This window comes from Pocillopora verrucosa, chromosome 11 (genome assembly GCF_036669915.1).
Source record: "Pocillopora verrucosa isolate sample1 chromosome 11, ASM3666991v2, whole genome shotgun sequence".
NCBI lineage: Eukaryota > Metazoa > Cnidaria > Anthozoa > Scleractinia > Pocilloporidae > Pocillopora > Pocillopora verrucosa.
The window spans coordinates 844,442-870,146 of NC_089322.1; the positions used below are offsets into that span (position 1 = coordinate 844,442).

The 25,705-nt window shown below is 38.1% G+C and overlaps 1 protein-coding gene across 1 annotated transcript; it reads left to right on the plus strand.

The window, feature by feature from the left end:
• Positions 1–1,238: 1,238 nt before the first annotated feature.
• LOC136284448 (uncharacterized) lies at positions 1,239–24,499 on the plus strand. The gene is made up of 31 exons (XM_066174785.1): positions 1,239–1,322; positions 1,406–1,475; positions 3,171–3,557; positions 4,427–4,513; positions 5,432–5,596; positions 6,127–6,449; positions 8,012–8,150; positions 8,888–9,024; positions 9,750–9,860; positions 10,543–10,893; positions 11,608–11,746; positions 12,402–12,515; positions 12,600–12,725; positions 13,303–13,425; positions 14,033–14,155; positions 14,462–14,584; positions 15,066–15,188; positions 15,699–15,869; positions 16,015–16,124; positions 16,567–16,625; positions 16,870–17,009; positions 17,825–18,121; positions 18,634–18,930; positions 19,458–19,760; positions 20,127–20,596; positions 21,074–21,168; positions 21,263–21,419; positions 21,795–21,861; positions 22,435–22,706; positions 23,415–23,577; positions 24,012–24,499. Exons 1-31 carry the CDS (start codon positions 1,239–1,241, stop codon positions 24,497–24,499), a joined length of 5,814 nt encoding a protein of 1,937 aa, XP_066030882.1.
• The last annotated feature ends 1,206 nt before the right edge of the window (positions 24,500–25,705 follow it).

Sequence of the window (25,705 nt, forward strand, 5' to 3'; positions counted from 1 at the left end):
TATCCAGAAAAATAAATTTTAAAAAAAATCGCATAACTTTTCAAACCTTTCCGGATTAGCAACAACGAAAGTGTTACGTTCTCCACTTAAAGCTAAACATGTCTTTGTTTAAAAGTGAAGTGTATTATTTTACTTTACATTTTACTGCTCTGTTATCAGGGGGAATTGGATAGACGGCTCCACGGAATCCAAATGCGATAGGAGGCGCACCGTTTCATTTCCGAATACCGCAGAAATAACATTATCGACATATAGTTTCCAATCGCATTTTAGAGGTTTTATCTAAATTAAACTGTCAGTTGGGATGATAAAAAGAAATAACTGAAACAGGTAGATAAAACTGTTACAGATTCCTGGATCCTTCTCTCTCCACTTTTTTTTTTTTTTTTTTTCACTTAGCACTTCATGGAAGTGGGAGTTGTGCGGTTTATCAGCACACTAACCCCCTTTGGTAGTAGGAACGTTGTAAAAGCAGAAATATATTTCGACTGTTTGGTTCAGGCTTCCCACCGCAATCGAAAGAGGGGGAATGTCTCTTCCCCCTTTCCCACGGGGGAAGACACGAGAAAAGGTGTTCTCCCAACATCTAACGCAGAGTATTACGCCGGTAAACCGCTCGAAAGTGCGATTTTTTTAATTGAGTAAGAGTACACCAGTTACACCTTAACTTGATAATCCAAGCACATAATTAAAAAATGTTAATAAATATCTTCCTATTTATTTTATTTTTACTTGTATAGCTGCCGTGCATGTCTGTGAAGTAATTAGATTAAGTGCAAATTCAAAGTTTCCCCGCTATGTCTACGCTAAAGAATTAAGATCATGTTGAAATTTTTCCTGTAACAGTGTATTGTGTTAATCTTGCCTTCCTACTTTAAACAAGTTTTTATTTCAAGTGCTCTTTACAAAAGTGTTTGCATGTATGTGGGTAATTGGTTTGATCTTGCTGTGTATATAATTTTCATCAGGACAAATTCAATATGCTGTAACTAACATTCGTTGAATTCTTAATAATTACTTCTCAAGATAACCAAACGCAGCGAACCGTAAGATGAGGTTTGGATTGGTTTTAAATCAATTTTGGAAACACAGTGATTTTCTCTATTGGTAGATATCTATTTTTTTTCCTCACGTTTCACAGACAGTTTAACAGTTTCTATAAATATCAACGCATCTTGCTTAAAAATCCAGATACTTCCATAACAGTCTACAATAAATAATGCAGTCCACAATAAATTATGCAACAAATTGGTTTGCTACAGATTCAAACTGCTTCATCTAAAAACAAGCTAAATGCAAAGGCCATGGAGAAGCCAATCCAAGTTAGTTATCCTATGAAAAAAAAAAATGCTTCCGAATTCCAATCACTTAAGAAGTTATTACTATATATTGTTTACCTTAACAGATGCTGATAACACTACTTTGGAGTTTACTTGGATTTGTATGGATGCTCTCGCCATTAATGTGTGTCAAAGGTATGACTACTGAAACAACATTCAGTTTTATTCCGAAATCTTTGGAAAAGGTCATAGACATCTGGACCGAAACTAAACTCATCAGGATATAGCCATAATTTAAGTCTTTATAGAAAAATATCGGCGAGAAATCTTATTTTAAGAATAGTGTCAAATCCAAATTCTCTGATATACGAAAAAATTTAAACCTGGCCGGGCCCTCAGTTAGGAAAGACGAGCGAAAGAGGGAGCGGTTGGAAGTCGATGTTAGAAGTATTGTGATCAAGAGAAAACTGAAATCTTCAGATAATCAAGAAATTATTTTTCTAAAAGCTTTCATGGTCATTTTAAGTCATGGTAGCTAACTCTCTTTCTATAGAAATAAGACAACGCAGCATGCACTTGAAGAGCTATTTATATACATCACCTGCACTGCATCTTGAAAGTAGCTACGTTAAAAAAGTGCTAAAATTCTACGTTAGAATTACTAGGTTTTCAAATATCATTCCACTCGACAATGCAGAAGACTTAGAAGCGAATCCTTTTGTTGAAAGCAAAAAAAACAGAAAAAAAAAATTTTCAACGGAGCTCTTGTAAAAATCAAAGCTTGCCAATCGCGCGTAAGCGATGAATATTGATAAATGAATGCATATCACGTATCAAACTGGCACTTAAAAATGGTTAGAAGTGATTCGATGTGTTTTCAAAGAATGTATAGGTCATTTAAAGCAATGAACCATCAGAAGTGCATACCATATGGATCGCAGATAAGATATATACCGATAAGATAACTCCGTCGTTGTTTTGTAAAGAGGTGAGGCGTTTAATTAAGTGCTAGGTTCCAGCTGAGCTCCATAAACTTTACAAAGCCCACCGGTATAAGACTTGGTTTAATGAAAATCGGCACCAAATTGACTAAACGGAGCTTTGTCAATTTGTTTGCTTATCGATCTGTTAGAAATTGGGATTAGTTTAGAAAATTAGTCGGCTCGATTTGAACCTTTAAGAATTCCGTTAGAGATCAGAATAAAAAAATGACTTCTGGATTTCCGATTTTTTTTTTTCTTTTAATATAAAATTAAGACATGTCCAACAGACCATTTTGAACTGGTTTTTACATTGAAAATGTACATCATTTGATACTGTTCATGAAAGAGCTGCTTTATCTCTCTGTGAGTCATTCGCCTACTCTCACATGTATACACTCGATTGCAAAAACGTTGACACGCAACAAGCGTTTATAATGAACGTGAGACTCAGCAAAGAGCTATCCAAACTTTCCCGGAAGAAAACGTTTTATCATGAGAAAAGATTTTCCATGAATTATGAGAGAAGTAAATCACTGATTGTGTATCTGTGCGAACATTTCCCATAAAGGTGATCGGTCTTGTCGTTCGTGAATCAAGCTTATTAGGTGTCAACGTTTTTGCAATCGAGTGTATTCATATATCATTTTACACGTGCTTTGCTTAAATATTTTGGTAGAGAAACTAAAGACGCAGAAAACGAAATGTTCTTTGAAGCAAATTTCGTGAAACCCACGATTGGCAATTTCTAGATTCTCCTAGAAATGACTGAAAAGAAATTGAAATCAATGAGAGGAAAAAAATTTTAAAAAAATTGAAAATGGATTGATTTGAGAATCGGGTCGACATGGAAAGTGGGCGGAATGGATAAGTTTGATGGCAAGATCTTCACTTCCTCTTTCTTTTCCAGGAAATCCTTGCGAAAAAACTTACAAGTTTTTGAATGAAAGTGATCGTTCCATCCTAATAAATTCAAATGTGGATAAGTGTGATGCCACTGACTTAGACGAACAGTGGGGTTGGTTCCGAGTTTCTGGAGATGCAGGGAATGCTCTGGCGTCCAATCTCCCTCCGTCAAGTAGTTGTAATGGAGGCGTTCGAGCTTACCTTGTAGATGATCATCCGTCATACGGTGTCGGCGATCTTACTCTCACGCTCTGTATGGCTTCAAAAAACAACAATTGCCTTAATCGAAAAAGCCTCGCTGTAATGAACTGTGGCGAATTCTACTTATACAATCTGTTTAGGATAAGGAGTTGCGCCAGCAATGGATGGCGTTACTGTACAAATGGTATTGGTAAGTTTCGCTGCCTTGTTTACCGGGTGAGATAGAATTTTATTTAGCTAACACGTTTTAGTGGCAAATTTAATGTTTGTGGTGTTTGTGTATTCCTTTCTCATTTTCATTTCTTTCTCTTTCTCTAAGCCGTCCAGAAAGTTCTTGTCTATGTCCTCCTCCTTACTACACATGAAGTTTCGTAACGTTTCACGAAGTGTCCTTGCTATACACATCACAAAGCTATAACTAGCAGATAACTTACATACGGGTTTAAAAGCTTACACTATCCATTTGAATATGCTGGATTCCTGCACCTTACAATTTGTGGAGAGAAAGGACACTTGATAAAACGCTTTTTCTTCCTGTTTTGTTTTGTTTTTCCCTTTGAGGCGTAGGGACTTATTTTATTGGTACTTGAACGACCGTGTTTAAATAATTATCAGCAAAAATAATTACCAATTAATTATGATTATCTCGCGATATAGATTGTTTGCACACAGTTCATGACCTTTCCTGTAGCCATTTATAGTCGGTATTTACCCTGGCGTGAAGCGAAAATGATGTGCCGCTAAGCCTGAAGGAAAAAAAATGTAAACTTCCCGATATATTTGGGACATACCTCATGATGTATCGTTCTCACTGAAATAAAGTCCAAATTACGCTAATAACTCGCGATTTCCGCGATAATTTTAGCTTTTTGGAATTACTTTAGCACGTTGCTGTATGTCTTTCAGAGAAGCTTGCGAGAAATTTTCGAATTTAGGAAATCATACTACTTTCCTGCTCAATGGGAACAGGTACCATTGTGAATAAAGGGACTATAGCTTTTTATTTTCAATCATTATTTGAAAAAGTAAAAAAAAGAAAAATATATTCTTCTTTTTCAGCGGACGATAAATGCTCTGGGGATAAATGTCCGAATGGGAAACTATGCGTTTTGAAGGATAATGGAAATCAATTTGAATGTGTGGATGGTAAAATCTATGACTAATTCGACTCAAATTTAAGTCTATCATGTTATACATATGTGTTATTAATTGAGCGTGAGGGAACTATGGGTAGATTGGCCGAGGTCTCTTATTCTGTTAATATGGACCAAGACGAAGTCAAGGTCCATAGAAAAAAGGGAAAAAGGATCAGACAGATATCCAGCCATCTTGCCCGAACGAGCTTGGTCAATAAAGACAGAAGGAACATCGCTGTATCAATAATTAAGAATTGTTATTTCGTGAGATGCAAAAGAAAGCCTACTGTTTCTATAGTACTTTTTTTCCTTGCGTGGAATCAATGCGGGCAATCCCGAGCGCGCAAGATGAGCGCATTTTGCCCGTTAGGACTTTTGCGCAATCAGTACACAGGATTCCCATTTATATTGCCCACGGTCACTGCCAGTGATCCAACAAATCGATGTATGCTATTTCTGAGCCATGGTGCGTTAGAATTAGTTTGAATCGTGAGGAATTACTGCATTGACAGGCACACGCCGTGTGATAGTTAGGTTTTACTTTAGCTTGGAAAAATGTCGCCTGTTTCAGGCCTATCGGATATATTTTGCGCGCTAAAGGGGAGATACTGTCATTCATTAAAAGCTGCGACTTGTTTTTATTGATCCAACCCGACGTGGTGCACTGATTGGGTAACGATAGAGACCTCTTTCAAATTTAAAGCAACGTTTGGGTTTGTTATGTTTATGACAGTTTGCTCAAAATTTTTGTTAGATAGTTACATCACAAGCATTTTCTCAAAACTCTCTTATGGGACGTCAAAGATCTAACTTAGTATAAGAGTAGTTATCTTTGGAATGTTCAAGTTTATAGACCGTTTCAGCTAGGTATCGCACTCACTACACTTGACCTAACCATTTATAATGAATTTAAAATGTTTTATTACAGCCCCTTCGTCAGGGACTCAGCCTCCGATAACGCCTTCCTCAAGGGATCCTTGCTCACCCAATCCTTGTTCGAATGGTGGTACCTGCAACAACAACTCCAATCCTTATACCTGCAGCTGCATGTTTGGATACTCTGGTGACAACTGTGATATAAACAGTTATGAAGGTAAAAACTTTGGAGTTGATATGCATTCAAAAAAATTGCCGATAATATACAGTATATATATTTATCACATAAACTGCGGTGTTATACAAGGATTTCCGGCCCTGAGAAAAGTCGCAACAACACGTGAAAAAATATCGTATTTTTTCACGTGTGTTGATATGGCCAATCAACTGCTTTCACGTCACTCGCCTTTGGCGCCACTCGGTCAGGTTGATGAATCAACGGCAAAGCCTTCACGATTCTCAATACAAGTTGTTTTTCGGAGCTTTCCCGAATTGTGGCGGCTAAAACACTAAAAAATTCCGTATCGCTGACAGACAAGGAGGTTCAAACTTTCCCAGAAGGGAAAGAAAACCAATACACTAAAAGAAAAACCGAAAGTTGCGTATTCATCTTATAGCAAATCATCCAGCGGCTTTTACATCTCACTGGCTCTTTACGCTATCTATTTATTCATCTATTTATTGCAAGAGTTCTTCTGGCTTGTTGGCTCATGTTTTAGTTTCTCACTTTTGGAAAAAAAAAATTAGATTGTACTAATGCCCTGGGCATGCAGAGTGGCGCAATCCCAGATATCAGGGTAACTGCAAGTTCGACTTGGAATTCTTACACCGGAGCAAGCTTGGCCAGGCTGAACCTAACAGAGCGAGGGAACTACAGCGGAGGTTGGGTCGCTGGTGTCCAAGCTTCCTCACAGTATTTGCAAGTTGTCTTCGGTGCGACCGACACTGTTCTGACAGGTATAGCAACACAAGGGAGAGAAGGCGCTGATCAGTGGGTCAAAAGCTACTTTTTAATTTACAAGAATTCGAACTGGCATAATTACAAAGAGACACGAGGAATTGCATATTCTGTGAGTATGATACAAGCTTCTTTGAGCGATATAATTATTTAAAGTGGCAGAAGCGTGTTAACACTTCTATAAGAGGTCATATGTTTTCGCGAATCCTCTTGAAGGTTGGAGCAGACTTGAATTTGAACGAATAATTTATTACCCATAGAAAACGTGACTGCTTAAAAGAAGACTTAGATGTTGGTGCATAGACTTTATTGATGACTTAAAGAGAGTACTTGGTTGCTGATAGGAAAACTTCAACCTTGAATCTTTTTAGGCGTATTTGAACTCGGATTGATGGCAGTTAGGAACGAATTTGAATGCAAAGAAACGGTTTTTGTATTTAAAAGTAAGATAATGTTTAACAGAAAAACTTAAATGTTGAAATTAACATTTGAGAGTTTATTTGGAACCAACATAATAACCAGCTCCCGGTTGGCTTGTTAGCCCAGTTGGTAGAACGCTGCACCGGTATCGCGGAGGTCATGGAGGTCATATTTTTTTTTCGGGGAAATTAACGGCATATTGAGTAGCGCAAATTGGACTTCAATGGCCTAAACGAAAATAATTCCGAGATTGAGTGCGGCGTTTTTTGGCAGTGTACCATAACGTTTTATCTTGTTTCATAGGAATCTTTTATAATTTTATTATTGTTATGATTATAGGTTCATTAATCATTACTATCATCAGCATCATGCTTGCAGTTTACAATCAAACAAACAAATGACCAGTTCCCTCTGGCTTGTTAGCTAAGCTAGCAAAGCTCTCGTACAGGTCTGAGAAATTTTCAGGCTTTATTTAGTGTCCATAGATGGGAAGATCACTCACATAAGTCTCTTTGATTGGTGGTGATAGTACTAGCAGCAGTAATAGTAGTGGTCGGAGCAGCAGCAGTGGTATAGGTAAAAGAAGTTGTAGTAGAAGTAGAAATTGTAGTAATATAAGCAGTAGTAGTAGTAGTAGTAGTAGTAGTAGTAGTAGTAGTAGTAGTAGTAGTAGTAGTAGTAGTAGTAGAAATAGTGGTAAGCCAAGTTGCAGCCGAGAGCAACTCCAGCTTTTTCAGTTGAATGCGCTCCAAACTTCCCAAGTGTATCAATAACTCGATATACGCACAGCTAAAAGCATGAGCAAATTCTTCTATAACAGAGCGAAAACAAAGATCTGCGCGAAGAAGCCTTTTATTGTGATAGAGAGCAAAATTCTCGCAACGCACACAAAAAAAAGTAAACAGACGTCCCTATCGACTGGTCAAAAACACGCCACATTTTATACCTTGGTTTGAGTGAGAACATTTCATCCAGTTAAGATATAATTGTGAATGAAAAGCTCAAAATTTACGGGGAAAATGGAGAGAATGGTCTAGAAAACGTTCTTGCAAAATTTTCTGTTGGACAGAGCACTAATGTTGCATAAGCAGTTAACAATGCATATTAATCTCCTTAAGTAAATTTTCTGAGATATGTAATCACTCTTCTTATGAAAATTACTATTAAGAAGTGCCACTTCATTGCTTTAAGTGTCATGGTCTTTCGCGTTTCAGTAGTTTGTTTTCTTTTTATGTTATGTTTTATCAATTTTAGGTGTTCCAAGGAAATACAGACCGTAATGGTATTGTCAGACACAAATTGAGCCCCATTATCAGAGCACATACCTTTCGCTTCGTAGTTCTAGAGTGGCACAACATAATAGCAATGAGAGTGGAGTTATATGGTTGCAGCGGTAATTAAAGATTCAAGCTTCTTTGCCTTTGTCTTCATTGAGAACGATCAACAGTTGCCAGTTTCCAATTTCAACCTGAAGCTTTGGATGAAAGCCACTTGATTGATGCACAACAGCTCAACCTTTTTCTCATCTATTATAAGACTAATTATTTAGAATCTGATGCGAAGCATTATATAAAATCGAAAAGAAAGACTCACTGTACTAAAGTCACAAACTTACTGATACACTGACTCACTGACTCACCAACTCTTTGACTCCCTGACTCACTGACTCACTGACTCACTGACTCACTGACTCACTGACTCACTGACTCACTGACTCACTGACTCACTGACTCACTGACTCACTGACTCACTGACTCACCGACTTACTGACTTACTGAATCACCAACTGGCTGACTCTTCAAATAACTTACTGACTGACTGATTCACGGACTCACTGACTTACTGACTCCGACTGACTGACCGAAAGAATGACTGACTGGCTGACAGCCAAATAGACAGAAAAATCCGCTGACCGAGTGACTCACTGAATAACTGTCTAGCTGGTTGACTGACAAGCTGACTGAAAGCCAGAATAGTTTAAACCTATGTACCCTGCTCCGCTGCCTTCACCAGTGACAATATTTTAACTTTTCCTGTGCGTTTGGGGTAAGAGCTTTTAAAACTATTGGTGATTGTAATTTGCTTTATTTTCATGGCTTACCACTAACGAATTTTATTCATGTTGTACAGATCCCTGTTCAAGCAATCCATGCCTGAATAATGGCACCTGCACTAGTGACCCTAGTGGTTCCTACGCTTGTGCATGTCCACCGATGTACACTGGTTCTCTGTGTGCCACTTTGCAGGGTAGGGCCAAAGATTTCAGGGTACAGTGGAGTGGGCAATACAATTTTTTCAACATCAATGTAACACGCATTTACTGTGAAACTAATAGTAGCACTTTGCAGCCCTTCTGTCTCTTTTTAGATATGTTGATATATCAACTGTTTTCTTGGAGGTTTTCTCATTCCTGCCATTGTTAGCCTAAGTACCATGGAGTTGCAATAAATGTTACATCCCTCGTCTTATTCCTCTTTAATGTCACGGAGCTTTCTAAAGCGTACTGGGAGTGGGAGTTACAATCTCCCCCTGCCTTCTTAAACATTATATATATATATATATATATATATATATATATATATATATATATATATACATATATATATATATATATATATATATATATACATAACTGCAGACAGTACTGTTTCGGCCTTCTGGGCCTCATCAGTGCAGTGCTGATGCTAGGATGGAGGAAAGACTATATAGCCACCTCAAGTGATCTCACATATGTGGGATCATCTAAGCCATGCCAGAGTGCTCAAACTAGAAAAACTAGTGAGCATGCATAATGCTAGCAGCAATGACTCATCCTAGTAGAGTGCTCAATTTGGACATGAAAGCAAAGCTTTGTATGCCAAAGAGCTATATATACATATATATATATATATATATATATATATATATATATATGTATATATATATATATATTATTCATTTATTTATTTATTTATTTAACGTTGATCCTCTTTCGTGTTTGTATTTTATACAGATTTCTGTTCTTCAAACCCCTGTCAGGACGGCGGAAGCTGCATTAATACGCCAGATGGCTTCAAGTGCACATGCCTCATGTGGTACACTGGGAACGACTGTAGCACAAAACGTAATAGGATTTCTTTTTTACTAATATATCGCACAAAAATCATCAGTCCCTCCATGGCTTTACAGCGATAAAAGATTTCTAGCAAGGCTTCTCAATGAATGAACGAATTAACGTGGGGACAGACAAATGAATGAACAAAACCAGCCGGAAAAAATAGAATAGGTTGAAAGAACCCGCCTCACAGACTCACCTGCCTCAAAGACTGACCGCCAAACAGACCAACTTATCAAGATTAATAGTCTGGCAGACTGACAGACTCTGACAAAGGGCTAACGCACCAAACTCCAACTTTGAAACTCTTAACGCCGACCAATTTACGTTGTCAACTCATTTGATAACACCAAATTACCTTGTTAAACTATAAGGATGTCAGACTGACAGACCTACTTCCTGACTAAATAACACACTGACCGACTGACAGACTAAAAAAGTGACAGACGGACAGAATGACTAAGGAAAAGACCAGCAAACTGAAGAACTGACGGAAAGATCGACTGGTTGACAGACCAACAGAAAGTTAGAAATATCGCACATTAGGATTGATTGTAGCACAGAAAGTTTTCGACTTGCTGAGTAGTGAATGTTTCGTTAAAAAAAAATGTTATCACCCGACATTTGACAAAGAAGATTTGAAGATCTTTGTACCTTTTTATGACATATTTTTACTCTGATACTCGAACAGAGCAATTTTTTCCTAACGACAGAGTGTCACGGGCCTCTTGGAATGCAAAGTGGTGCAATTCGAGACCATCAGATTATTGCATCTTCGGAAAAAGACAATTCTTCTCGCGTTCGCTTTGCAAGACTGCACTACGAGTACAATAAGAAGCCAATGTCTTGGGTACCTTTGCTGGACCATAGAAATCAATGGTTGCAGGTTTATTTAGGGAACGAGCTGACCTGGGTCACAGGTGTAGCCACTCAAGGAAAACAGGGTAAAAGAAAAGCATGGGTCAAAAAATTCCTGCTGAGGTACTGGGGAGCTAGAGTACGAGTGCAGTATTATAAGGGCCATGGGGATATCCATGCCAAGGTGGGTGAAATAGAGAATAATCATGGGCGATGGTATAAAGTTTCTCTTGAATTTTTCAACGTTCAACGATTACAATGCTCACTCGTTGAAAAAAAGTTGAACACTTGAGTAGAATTAAAAACCTATAGGCAACTGTGAATTATTTTGTTTGTTATATAAACACGACCTTGGATTGATAATGGTGAATGCTTTGCTATTTATTCGTCAACCTGACAGAAAGGCGCAAAGGGCGAGTGATGTGTCAGTAGCTGATAGGCGATATCAAACACACATGGGCAGTTTCGGCTTTTCTCAGGAATAAAAAACCTTGTAAAAACAAAAACAAAAAAAATAGCAACAACAACGACGAGACCCTGCATGTTTTTCGTGAAGTCTTGAAAATGCTAGGATTCCCTTAATTCCTTGAGAGCTAAGCTCAGGTGTACAGTCATGATTTGAGAAAGTATAAATCCAACCAGGTTGAAAACGAAAGACTCGGAATTGTTTTTAGTTTCTTCAGCACGCATTTAAGCTTCAATCTAACCATGATCATATTTCATCCTCATCGTAGCTGTGATAACAACTTTAATTTTCATATGATAAAGAGGGTTTAGGATATGCTACAAGATGGAGTATCCCATCCCCCATTTTAACAGTGGCGATTGATTGATTCGTCGCTTTTTACGGTTTAACTAGTAATCAATCTTACACAGATTATCATCTTTCCAATTTCAGACATTTACTGCAAATAAAGACAGTAGCAGCGTTTCCCGCAATGAACTGAACCCACCGGTCAGAGCGAGTGTCTTTCGCTTCAGTCCAACGAAGTGGCACAATAACATAGCGTTGAGGATAGAGCTCTATGGATGTAGAGGTAATAAGGATTTTTAGGGAAAACAGAATATCTGAAAGCAATTTAAAGAAAATTTTGGGTATAAATGGAAATAATCCATCTTCCAGCGATCTCTCAAAAATGATGGAGACTGATTGACAGCGGTGCTCGCAGGGTAACCCTACGCAGTTATGGTTATAAACAAAGTACAATGGAAAAAATGGGCCTTTCTTTTTGCTGAGTTCTGTACATCTACTTGATCTATACTGAAACAATTATATTATTTGCTCTGGGTTTAAATGCACAATAGCTGATTCGAGCCTGATGGTCGTCAACTCTATAACACTGGTGTCGAGATTTCTTTCATGTGATACATGACGAGGGCAAGGCCTGAATCAATTTCCAGGCATGGAAATCGAGAGCGAATAATCTTAACGTTTTGGCATGAATCTAGTAGTCATTCAAGCGTGTTACTAAGTTTATAACTGTTCACAGTTAGGCTACTTTACATAACTCGCCATCCATCATAGATGGTGAGCAGAGAAGTGGTACACAAACCTTAGGTGCTTGACAAAGTCACAGACAGTAATATTATTGTGAATCTTTCTACCTAACAACGCTTTTCTCCCAGACGCACACTAAACTCTCTCCCCAATTATTTTGCAAACTTTTTAATTATCGTTTGAAATGTCTGTAGATTCGTGTTTGTCATATCCCTGTCGGAATGGTGGAACCTGCAACCGCAACTTAACATCCGGAGGTTACACTTGCAGTTGTTCTCTAGGATACAATGGTGATAGATGTGAGATTGGTAAGGGACTCCTCCAGTTTCAATTAAAACTCGGCATGTGGGGGTTAAATCAAGATAATACCCTCTTTTTCCATCTCATAACAGGTGATGTATGCTCACTAAGTCGGCCATGTCTAAATGGAGGTACCTGTTTATTCCTTAATTACTGGCCGTACTTCAGATGCAGTTGTCCAGCTGGATACCTGGGCCATAATTGCTGGTATCAAATACGTAAGGAACTCCATTATGTCCCTCTTCAGACCACCAACATATGCAAAGACCAATAATTAAAGATACAGATAAAGGATGGAGTAATCATGTGATTACATCATCAAACAAGAGAAAAACAAAACAAAAACACAGATGGAGGAATGAACTAATAAATTCACAGGCTGACTGACAGACTGAAAAAAACGGAAAGAAAGGTGTCCAGAAAGAAAAAAGAAAGAAGGAAAGACATTCGTACTGAACGACATGATGCCAGAAAATGAAGGATTGAAAAATACACAGAAGGGAAGATTGACAGAATCATAGAAAGACAAAATGACAGAATGACAGAATAACAGAATTTTAAATTATGATAACAGAAAGACAGAATGAAAAAATGGCTGAATGAGAGAATTACAGAGTGATAGAGTGATAAAATGAAAAAGTGATATGCTGACAGCATTTCAAAATAAGAAAATGACATATGACTCTCTTGACTTACCACTAAACTAAAACAATATCTGGACTTGCAGAACTAAACAAAAATAGAAAGTAAAATGACAACAGATCTCAAATTAAATATTCTCCTCCTTATCAACAGCTGATCAGTGTTCCCCTAGCCCTTGTTTCAACGGAGGAACTTGTGAATACATCAATGAATGGCCGTATTTTGAGTGCGATTGTCCATTTTCTTACTCAAGTTATAATTGTGGATCTCAGTCAGGTATTATAGTCATTTACTTTATCCTCGCCATGCAGGGTGGAAGGATGTGGAAGGAGATACCGAGCACAAAGCCTCGTATTAGAAAGGTCCAATCGCGTAGCATCGATGCTGTGTATCTTGCGAAACGTAAAGGAAATGAATAAGTGACCTCTTGATATTCTTATATGGGCAGATAAGTTGTGTAAGGGAATGGACGGATTCTCTTCAATGACGAATTAGCAAGCTCATAGATTACAATTGGAGAGATGAATGCTTATAGATAATGCTATGGAAATAAATTAAACCAAACGCAAAAGACAACTTCATTGAAAGTACAATAGGCTATTAGGACACTCTCGGTGGTAGAAGCAGGTATGACGAACTGTATGCGAACCACCGCGCAATCATTTTGGCTCGGGTTCGATTCACGTACCTGTGTTTTTATAGTGGCTGAGTTTGGCTTCAATTCTTATCCATGTTTTGAGGGTTTTTCCGGAGGTCAGTTTAGTTTTCCTCTTTCAACAAAGACAACATTCCAGATCTTAAATTCGACTTGATGCATTAGGTTGGACGTATATGAAGTTTTTACCTCTGAATTTGACTTTTTGACTCTTTATTTATTCTATAGGTGACCCGTGTTTACCCGAGCCCTGTCTGAATGGAGGAACCTGTACACCAGAGAGTAACCCGCTGGGTTTTGAATGCAGTTGCCCTTCAGGGTATATTGGATTTAATTGTGGCGTCGAGCAAGGTATGAGACTTTCACCAAAAGTGCAATCAATAATTGTGCCAAATTTTAAAGACTTAATGAATTCATAAATCCTAGAATTGACGCCAGTCCATCTGTATTTTTACCCGTAAACTGTTCTGTTCAATTCTCCATACAACAACAAGTCATAAGGTTGCATCAATTTATTAGTTTTATTTTCTACTTTTTGAGCCTTATTTGAGTGAGAACTTAACTATTTAGGAGCCTCTTATGGAAGTCAGAACTATATATTTGTAATGCAAGGTATTCAAAATATTTGCATTTTTCTAAATCAAAATTCCTCATCAGGTGACCGATGCTCTAACAACCCTTGCAACAATGACGGGATGTGCACAGCAGAGAGCAACCTTCTTGGATACAGTTGTAACTGCACTTCAGAATTTGTCGGTTTTGATTGTTCTCTTCTAAAAGGTGCTATCGTGATTACCTAAATAATAAATAACTTTACTTTACAGAAAACATGAGCATAATATTTACGAAACAATAACATCATTCCAGGACGTGCCATAGCTTTGAGTGGTGGTTCTATCTGTGCTTAAAAATCGTAACGATGTGCATTTCATAGTGATGTATACGTACATTTTTGATCCATAGAATCTCTAAAAATTTAATGGCAAAATATTACGTATAAAACAGAGAATTTTAAAGGAACCTTATAAAATTTACATTTACGTCGCATAGAGATTATGCTCGTCTGCCATTATTGCGACTAACATGTGAACGCAATGAACTTAACTCCTTTTCTACTTTCAGATCTGTCGTTAGGTTTTGAAACCCAAAAGATTCAAATTTCCAATCTTTAGCTTAGGCATCATTATCAAAGATCATTTTTAAGCTGCAGCAAGTTTAAAAAGAAGGTTAAGAGCTTTCTTTTGGGTATATCTATCAACAGACGATCCCTGTCTCCCAAATCCATGTAAAAACGATGGTAATTGTATAAGGACAGCTGACCTAAAGGATTTCACGTGCAATTGTACCTCAGAATACACCGGTGATACATGTGAGAACAGGACAGGTAAGATAACTTTTTAAAAGTTTAAACGAAAAGTTGTTGTTGTTGTTGTTCTATATAATTTTTAATGAATATAAGAAAGAGGAGAATTCGAGCCTCTTTAGATACAGCGTTCTAATGCCCAACCGCAGAGCTAGTACAAAATAATCTATGGAGAGCTAAGCATTAGTAGCATGGAGTATACTGCTACGATCAGCAATTTTACAAGCGTCTTGAGCGTGGATGGATAAAGAAGGGTTATGTTTGGCTAACTAACGACTTCTCTTTAGCTCAGTGGTTAAGCATCAAACCTTGAAATCTTAAGTTCTGTAGCCAGAGACATCCCTCAGGGCTCCGATTTACTCTATGCTATCCCAGGCACCCATGATATATATATATATATATATATGCTTCTTGTATTACCGAGATCAAACGTTTTCAGCGTCAATTTACTCTGGAAGTGGCTGGTCCTTTCATGAATATGTACTCTTGTCGCATTAGATTAAATTCTTAAATCTTTCGGGCATTTTGAAGTTCACGGCAACTGGAGCGACTGGAATGAATGGCCCAACTGTAACAAACCCTGTAATGGCGGATCTAGGACAAGGAAACGCACATGTGATAACCCAGCACCAGCTTTTGGTGGGAAAAACTGCGAAGGTTTACCCACAGAAATGGAGAGCTGTAATTTGGCAAGTTGTCCAGGTTCGCCTTTTCTTTTATGATGTGCAAGTTTATTTTCTATGACAGTAACTATTTGATTAAGATATCTGGTAACCTTCTAAGGTCCATTTATTTGACAAAAAATTTTAATGTATCAGTCGATAACTATTTTTTTTTCTATTTTCAGCTGAAATGATAAACTACAAACTCAAGTTAAAAAGTAGAGACTGGAACAGCAATCTAGTTAGAGTGGAAAGTGAAGATTACATGGACCTTGAAGAAACAATTAAGAAAGAGGTCATTTCTTTTACGGCAATTTTAGTCTGTTTTATTACTTACGTAAGCATAAATGCCGATGCGTCCTTCTGACAGGGTGGCACCGATGCCGGTGTATGCGCAGTCAAATTTTTTAAAAATTTCAAAAATGGTTCATGTCTGGAATGCGTATACAGAGGTAAGTATGCAGGAAGGAAGTTTATAGTGCAAGAAAGAGGCATAAGAATTTCTCGAAGCGCAGCAGGACATAGGGCTAAGGATGAGAGAATCAGGTCACAGAGTACAGGCTTTGGGATGCGAAATATGAGAATCGAGGCACGGGATTCTGGATGCATGATTAGGGTTGGAGTTATGATCTTTCTAGTTTAGATTTTGGCTAGGTTTAGTTTGAAATTAATTACCTTTAATATGTTTACTTGTTTGTTTAGTTTGTTTGTTTGTTTGTTTTTGTCGTTCTCTTTAGGTCATCAATTTTTACAACAAAAGAGATGAAGATGTTACAGTGGTGGTTTTGGAGTTCAGGTACGTTATGTAAATTATGTTTAGAATTCATTAGAAACATGGCAACTTTTAGAAGGAACCAGCCTGACTTGACAGTGGGGTTTAACTCACGATAGATTAGCATCCCCTTTAAGCGGACCTTAACCTGAGGTGGTTTCATGTGAGTCATGTACGCAGCTTTAAACCTTATTGTTACACGATGAAGCGCACTTAACAATACAATATATCAACGATTTGTATTTGGAAACGTCTTCTTTATTTTCAGGCCAGGAAGTGTTATTTCTAGTTTTAACGTTACCTACCCTGGAATAGACTCGTTACAGATCGTTTCTCTTCAAGAAGAAATAACGGGAGGTGCATTGGGGGAAACTTCAGCTGAGTTACTTAACATCACAGCCGCAAATGGTACGTAAGCAAAGCAACTCTCAACTGATGATTATAAAAAGCGTCGCGGGGTTGCGCTGCTTCAATCTTTCTATGATAACCTCTATCATTAGTTTCAGAACCTAGTACCCTTCTGGCATTTTGCTAGTTTTGGCTCTGAGCTCACGGCATTGTTCTGATAAACCTTCGTAGTTTCTTTGCATTTTGACGACTTCCAGTCGAGGACTACTCTGATTTGGCTTATAGTTTTTGCCTCACGCTTTTGGCTAATCGCTAACAAAGGTATAAGATATCACTATTTCTTAACATGTCTGGAGAAGTCTGTTGTAACTACCTCGAGGAGCTGGCGCTTAATATAGCGAAGACTTCTGGAAAAAAATAAAAACATCCAAAGTTTTGCAAAATACGTGTGGCTCATCGATGATTCTTCCTCTTTGCAACTGCGTGGTCTTCAATGAAAGGTCTCGTTAAGTTTCTATTTTTAAGCGTCCAAAGTGTCTTTTAGCTTACGCTAAAAAGGAGACGCTAAAGACCTTGAAATAATAAAACGATATAGTGTATTCTCTTCAGCATTGTGTGTTCCGGTTCTAAGAGGTATTTTAGCCCAAGCCAGTATATGATGGTAAATTTCAGCTCTAAGAGCTAAGGGCCTAAAACACAATTAGGCCGTGAAGATCATAAACCGTATTGCCATTATTATAAGAATTGAAAAAAATTAAAAACGAAACAGTCTGAACAATAGTGAGAGCGGGCTAAAATACATTTAACCGTCAAAATCTCCGTTTAAGTACGCATTACGTGATTTGGATAGCTTTGACAGTATGTTTGTTCTGCAGTACCGGAAGCTCCGCTGATCTCTGAGGCTATTAGTACCACTTCGACGAGTATTAAGTTGAATTGGACCGCTGCCATTCAGCCGCCTTCTGCTCCACTGCTTGGCTATGTTATAGTGTACAAAGAAATCAATCAAAAATTCCAACCAGATATTATGAAATCATTACCTCCCAATCCCTCAGAAGCAGCGCTTGAGGATTTGAAAAAGTTTACTAACTACACCATCCGGGTGTATGCGTTTACAAGCAGCGGAAATGGAGTGTCTAGTAAGGCAGTCTCTCTCAGCACTCAGGAAGACGGTGAGTTTGAAATATGACGAGAAACCTTTCAGTTTCTGTGCCAGGCCTCCCGCTAGCAGGCCCCGTAAATCTATAAAAATCAGCTTAGAGTACTGGGTGTTATATTAAGATGACGCCCTTTTGTTGGTAAGTTTGTAATTATCCTTTACATTTGTTTGTTCAACATTTTTTGTAAAAGTATGTGAAGAAATAGCAAGTTAATTACTTTTAGAGCTAAAAAGGGTTGCCAAGGTGGGCTGAATTTGTTCACGACTTTCTTTTTTCCCCCACCATAATAAACACCCTAAGTTTTAAAATTGAAATAAATTTCAAAATCGAAATAAGAGCCACCATGTAGATGTGGCTTTGCCGAAACTAAACCATTCAGGTTGGACGGATCACAATAGTTGTGCCAGAGAGTAGACCTCATCTGTAATGACGCTGAGTTACGTTTTTCTTTAATCAGCTAAATAATAGTAAGTTCTAACAACCCTTTCATACTGAACTTAGTACTACTTTCCTTCTCTACCCAGTACCAAGTGAGCCGCCTCCCAATAGCGTCATTAAATCTACAAGTGAGAGTTCAATCCGTGTTTCCTGGGAACAAATCAGCCAAGTCTATGTGCATGGAATACTTCTCGGGTACGAGGTGAGATACGCAATGGATGATGGGGCATCGCCTTGGGTGAGCAAGACGCTAGGTGTAGACGAATATGAAATAGTTTTAAAAGATCTGGAATATTTCACACGGTACAAAGTTGTGCTTTGCGCCAGAACATCAAAAGGCTGTGGCAAAGAGCATTCTGACATCGCTTATACGTTTGGTGATGGTGAGTTTATGCCCTCTTCCATATACAGTTAACTCTTTTATCTCCGGGAGTTACAAACGTCTCCTTGCAGTATATTTCCACTTAGGGAGTTAATACGAAGAAGGAAACATAACTTAAAGGGGAAATTGACTGGTTTAACAACAAATTATAAGGGCTGACGTATCAAGAAATATATGGAAGACAGTGTAAGGTTTTTGAAGGCCTGGCTTCAAGGATGGCTCATAAAAAATCTATAAATAATCATCCTCTTTAATATCTTCACAAGCTTCGTTAATAGAAGATGAACCAATCATGAACATAAAAATGTGATGAAGGACGCCTAGTGTAGGCTTCAAATATCATTGATTAATAGCCGCGCGGAAGAATAGCGTGATGCATAATATTTTTAAGACTTGAAATTGGCTGAGTGCTTCCGAGCCAGCTAGATCTTTAGAAGAAGTCTGGCCTATTTCATCAGAGTCTTTCGCTAAGGCTCTGAAATCTTGTCAACCTACGGTTTTGTCAGGAGCTTTTTTTCTTATCCTCAGTGCCCAGCAAGCCTCCTCAAAGCGTGGCTGCTGAAAGACTTAAAGCTGCAGAATTCATTAAAGTCACCTGGAGTCCTGTGCCTTTTGGTTATGTGGGTGGTCTTCTCATAGGATATTCTATAAAATATCGAAGAATTGTAACGGCTGAAAAGGAAGTTCTTCCAACGGAGGAGGAAACAGCCATGGCAAAATCAACGGATCTCTTCATATTTCTGAAAGTTCAAACCTACTCAATTTACGAAATTAAAGTGGCGGCGTTCACTCAAAAGGGCATGGGCCCGTATAGCGATTATGTTTACGGTGGTAAGTTTGATGCGAAAGAGAAATACCAGGAGAGAAGAATGATAACAGCCTCAATGTAAAATGTTTTTAGAAGATTATTTGAAATTTACTGCCAATTAACTGCCACTAAGGGGTTTCATGAGCATATTACAGAGCCTTACTGGGGACAAGGTAAATTATATCGTGACACAAACAAAATCCTCCGGCCCCGTCCCCCTGAACATAAGCAATGCAGACCGCTTCCTTATATGATGTCGTGATTTGGTTCTCTCGTTGACGGAGAGGTGAGGGGGAGGTTAGGACAGTGGGTATTGATTTTTGTCCTTCCGATAAAAAAAAAAATGGAATTTTTTTTCTTCTTTTTTTCGTCTTTCCATTCTCTTTTAGAAACCTGTCGCTGTCCGAAAATCCTTTACACGAACTACTGGTCAGCTTCTCCATATCTAAGAGTGAACAAACAGGACAGGAAGTTTGGTGGAATATTGAGTAACATTGTAACTGACATGATTCAAGCGGCTTGCGACACCTGTCCTGAATACGGTCGTACTATAGTTAAAACTGATTCAAACGGAAAAGGAAAAGATGCCTTCAAGAAAAGTCTCTTAGGAGTTCTAGCTGACATTGATAATATCCCACAGATAAGTTTCCCGATTTATGGCAACGAATACATCACAAGGTTCATGGGAAGTAATGTCTACATAAACCTTGTGGAGTCTCCAGGACTGGCGTTTATTGCTGTTAAGAGGATGCCTGGAACAGCGACCCGGAACATGATAAGTGCTGTGTTGGATTGCGCTCCGTTGGTAGTGCTTTCAGGCTGTATGGCGTTCATCGCAGGGTTTATCATATGGGTTCTGGTGAGCACCATAAGAACTATGTACTTGTTGCAAAACGTGAAATTAGATTTATCTAGTTCATCTCTGACATGTTATTTGACAACAAATTCCTCTAATTCCGCTAAAGGAGGAAAAAACTCCATTAGTATTTGCCACGCTCTAAACAAGCGGCTTTGTACCAAATCAGCATCAACTAGGCAGGAGCTCATTCCCCGTAGAGGCGTAAATCGGTGCAGTGATGGCAATGTTGTTTAAATTTGTTGGGAATATAAAAAGTTTTTACCTCTCTTTCCCTGAATCGTCCATCGTTGAAGGCATAATCCTTATGAAAATACGCATGAGTTTCTTTCTTTTCTTCTGTCTGAAATCGTGTCTTTTTTCTTATTCGACAATTCCTTGAAATGACATTGTCAAGCCTCGCTCAGATCAGAAGCGGTAGTTTATTAGAAGTATAAAGAATTCTCTTAAACTTTTGTTTCACGTAATAATTTTGAACAGGACATGAAACAAAACCCGGATGAATTTCCAGCCTCTTTTAGCAAAGGCGTCGGTGAAGGATTCTGGTGGTCATTTATCTCCATGACAACTGTCGGGTGAGATCAGCACGAAAAAATAACTATTAGTCACATTACCTTGGTTAAGGAACTGTATCACTTGTTTGTTGCTTTTTTTTTTTTCTTAAATCAGTTATGGAGATCGCTCGCCCCGTTCTGTTCCTGCTCGTATTTTTGGTATCGCATGGACCCTTACTGGTCTTGTTATTATCTCAATTCTGATTGGTGCAATATGTTCAGCGCTCACGTCTTCTACTATATCGTATCCCGTCACCCTCTATGGCACAAAGGTGAGTTATTTCGAAGACTGTCACAACACTTTTCTAACTATTCTTTGCGCTTTGGATGGAATTTCACCAACAAATTCGGCAAGTTCAATATTACTGGATTTGCATCACAAACGACGCACTGATTAATCAAATAGACTGATTAATTGATTAGCCAACTGACTGATTGATGGATTAATTGATCGATCAGTAGATGGAAATTGTAAATGAGTGATTGGTTGTCTTATTGCTTGCTCCTGAACACTCACGAAAGCGTCCTTAATCTCTTGTTTGATTTTATATTTAGCAGCAACATGACTATAATTGTATTACTTTGAACTTTTGAGATTTGAGATTTCAGTTTCCTTGGTATGTGGATATATATTTATATCATGTCAGGTTGGAGCCATTCAAAACTCTACCGAGCAACGCGTCGGCGTTTTGAAAAACGCAAGAGTAAACGAAGGTAGCATTTGAATTTTCCTTTTTTCTGTGATAACTTATCTTCTTCTTTTTTTATTTATTTATTTATTTTTTAACCAAAAGGAAACAATTCATCTGCACGTAGCGTGCGATTTTTCCTTGATATATTAACTTAGAAAAGAAAAAGTATTTTGTTTTGCTAGACAAGTTCCATCGTCCAAGATTGGAGGTGTCAAAAAATTGAAAAGAATCTTTTGTAAGAAAAAGGTTTCTTTTAGGGCAGCTGACATGATAAGGATAATTTTCAGCCTCGTATCATTCACTGCTAACTGTCTAGTGGGTTACTTATTTCTTCTACGGCTTTGTTATTGTGGACGTCATAGCAAACAATATAATTGATATCATCAATATCAAAATATCAAACACGTTGATCTTTGCGATGCAAGCTTGTGCGGCCGGTTATTTAAACTACCAAATCTAAGCAAACTTACTTGGAAATGTAAACTTGCAGCAAAAAAAAAACAACAACGCTATTCATAATGCGTGTGGATCAGTAAAGCCGTACGAAAAATTTTTCATAATCATAGGTCTTAACTTACCTATAACTGAATCATAGATAAGAAATATACAAACTTTGAGGACCTTCGTTCAGCCCTGGAGGATGGAAAAGTTGAAGGTGCTCTTTTAGACACCTATGTTGCAGCAGAGCACAAAGACGAGCTCTTCAACGACAAAATCTTTGTGAAGGAGATTCTGGACAGACCATTCGGTTATGGAGTTGTTTTATCAGGAGCGGCAGTGAATGTGGAACAGAGATGTCGCGATTACATCAGCATGCAAATAAGCAAAATATTCCATATCATCCAGAACACAACTGAGACGCTTGATGTAAGTGTCTCATTTCCTTAAAAAAAACGCCTTTGTTTGAGCACATGGAGTATTGCAATAGCTTTTGAGATACTTTTTTCGGTTGGAAAGGAAAATTTCAGTTCATTGTCGTAAAATAATGCAAAGCAATCACCACGTTCAATCAGAGAAAAGGAGAATATCGTAAGAGCCAATAACAACGCACCGCAAAACCAATCAAACTGCCTGAAGGGTAGGAAAACGCGAGGGAACAATTTACAAAAGCCGGTTTTATAATTTTTTTTTTTGAAGCATCGACACCATGTAGTACTTTGTCACATAATGTCAGAAACAGTTCTTCAGTGCCTGTTTTTATAAGTACACTTGAATATTTTTGATTGAAAAAGCTTTTTTGTAATTTTTTTTAACCATATTTTAAAATCTTTTTGAGATTGGAAAGCGCCAGGATACTGGTGTTAAATAGATATCTTTATCCAGAACGAGTTTTCAAGTACTCTTTGCAACTCTATGTTTCTAAAGTAATAATAAGCTTGCAGTATTGATACAGCCGACATTACCGTCCACCCCCTATCCTTAAAGAAGTCGTATAATCCCAAGCTATTCGTGGCAAAGTCCATCCACCGAACTCAAAGTATTGTGGCACAGCCTACCCACCAAAGGTACATTGTAGACATCTCTGTGAACTTTGAAAACACTGCTCGTTCTTGTTTTTTTTTTTTCGAACTTTAGCCAGCTCCATCAGATGAGGATGTGGAGCAGAGCACGGGCCTGTTTGATGGTTCTTCTGATACGTTCCTTATCGCGATGGCTTCTTTGATTGGAATATTAGGAGTTGCTGTCATCGTTGGACTTATTTATCAGTATAAGATATTCGTTCCTCAGGAAAACAAAGGTAAAGTTATTTCTTTGTTTAAGGGAAACCGAATAGGGTGTCTGGTTTGGTTTATTTCAAATGTGAACATAGAATATATATAAAGGCAAATGCTTGGGTAGAATTGCGAGATCGATTCCTCTTGGTCGCCATTTTGGATTGGTGTGGCAGAGATGACGGGTTGGGTAAAAAAAAAAGAAATCTAGCGAAGGAATTCAAAGAAAGACAGACTAGTAGATAGAAGGAGATTACGAGGTTTTTTTCCCTTCTACTATTTGTCAGCTTATCTTTCCTCTCCCTTTGCGATAGGGACTATTAGCTACCAGAACAACTACCTCGCGCAAAAACGCGTCCATCGTCAGGAGAATTTGCTCAATTTGACTATTTACTATTCGAGGCTGAGCTTTTACGAGTCATAGTAAAAGTAATCAATAGTGAATATTTCATCATTTCAGTTGCAAGACTCAAGTCTTCCACATCACATTTTGCTTCGAAAGAAGCCTTTGTTGAAGAAATGAGAGGATTCGTGAACTTGTTTTATTCTCAGCTGTCCATCAAGATAAATGCGAGCAAAGAGAAGAACAAAGAAGCAATTGAAAAAATCAAAGAAAGAGTTGGAAAGAAACTTGGAGGATCTGCAAAGAGTTCGAAAATTCCTGGCCTGGTGATAAAAAATCCAGCCTATTCAAGCTCGTCTGCTGAAAACTCCTTCGACTTGAAAAGAAAACTCATCAGGCCCAGCTCGACAAAAAGCCTTCTCGATCAGACTCAACAATGGAATTCTCCAAATTCTGCAGCCCTGAATCGTGTTGAAGTATTGTTGAGGTCAAAAAGCTCATCCAATGATCACCGTAAACGTGGTATGGGGTGTGAGACAACTTTGCATAACAGTAAAGCGAAGAAAAGTTATACGAAGCCCCGAAAGCTTAATGTTGCAAAATAGCTCAAGTCTTGCGTCCTGTCTATCGGGGAAAGAGAACATGAACCAAGGAACTTTAAAACTGGAAATATTTATGATGGTGATATTACCCCAATGCATTTGCAAAATCATCCCAAAAAAAGTGCTTTCGAATTCCCCAAATGTTTTTATAAATGCATTCTCGTGAAAAAACCTTTTCGGAATTGCTCTCCCTGTATTTTTCAGCCTAAATTGCAGAGCTCTCTCTTCTAAGTCACAATCTGTGTCCATGACATTTCCTATTTGGTATTTCTTTTTCGATAAGGAAATTTTTCATTCAAAGTGGAACATTTCGTCTAGAAATATTCTTTCCAATTCTTCCCATGAGTGGAAATACTGTCACAAAGTATGAATATATTCTCTCTTTTCATGAAACGAGTTTGTATTTTGTGTCTTAACTTGAGCGTGGTCTACTAAACCCTGGTTTTCATATGATTGCCCTAATTTTTCCGATCGTCTCAGATATGGAGACGATCTGGTGATTGCGAAGTTCTCCTCGTCCGAATCTCTATTGATTGTCCTTGTCCTTATTGTTTGGAAATTACCTAGAATACCCAGGGCCATTCGGAAGATCGAGCAAAAAAGTGATGCTCTCGTGTCTCAAGGGAGTTCACACTGTAACTATTGCTTGTCTGACACTCCCTATTGACACGAGACGTCCGTTTCACAATTAGTTGTTGGAGGCATTTCTCAAGCAACTCCAGATGAGACATATTAAAACGTTTCTTTCAAAGTGAGAGATCATTCTAGGAGCCACTGAAACGCAAATAATAAACACCACGAGGCTTTGTGATGGTGATAATGACAGGTCAAACGCTGCTTGCCGATAGGTTTCTTCGCGCATACCACACTCGATATGCTCGATGCTGACGTGTTTTTTTGTTTGTTTGTTTGTTTATGTTTGTGTCCCACGTGATGTTACAAATCAGTCAGAATCGTAAGTGGCGCAAGCGCAGTATAACCCCATGCCTCATTATTTCTACAGTTCCTTGGTAAAAAGAAAACAACGGCTGATAATAAAAATAACAGTTCATCTCTGGGACTACTGCTTTGTTAAAAGTGGTTTGCAGCTTATCGGAGATCATTTCTTTGGATCTTTTTTCCTAGTCGAAGTGGGCAATTATAGTTAATTGTGTGTTTCGTTTATGTACATTATATTTCCTTTCTCTTCGTAATTCGACTCTGTTAACG

Excerpts from the sequence above, each read along its gene's own strand:
- LOC136284448 (XM_066174785.1), top strand. The coding sequence starts at position 1,239 with ATGCAACAAATTGGTTTGCTACAGATTCAAACTGCTTCATCTAAAAAC. Across the intron at positions 10,894-11,607 it reads ATGGGGATATCCATGCCAAG|ACATTTACTGCAAATAAAGA; the intron begins GTGGGTGAAATA and ends TTCCAATTTCAG. Across the intron at positions 12,726-13,302 it reads TAATTGCTGGTATCAAATAC|CTGATCAGTGTTCCCCTAGC; the intron begins GTAAGGAACTCC and ends CCTTATCAACAG.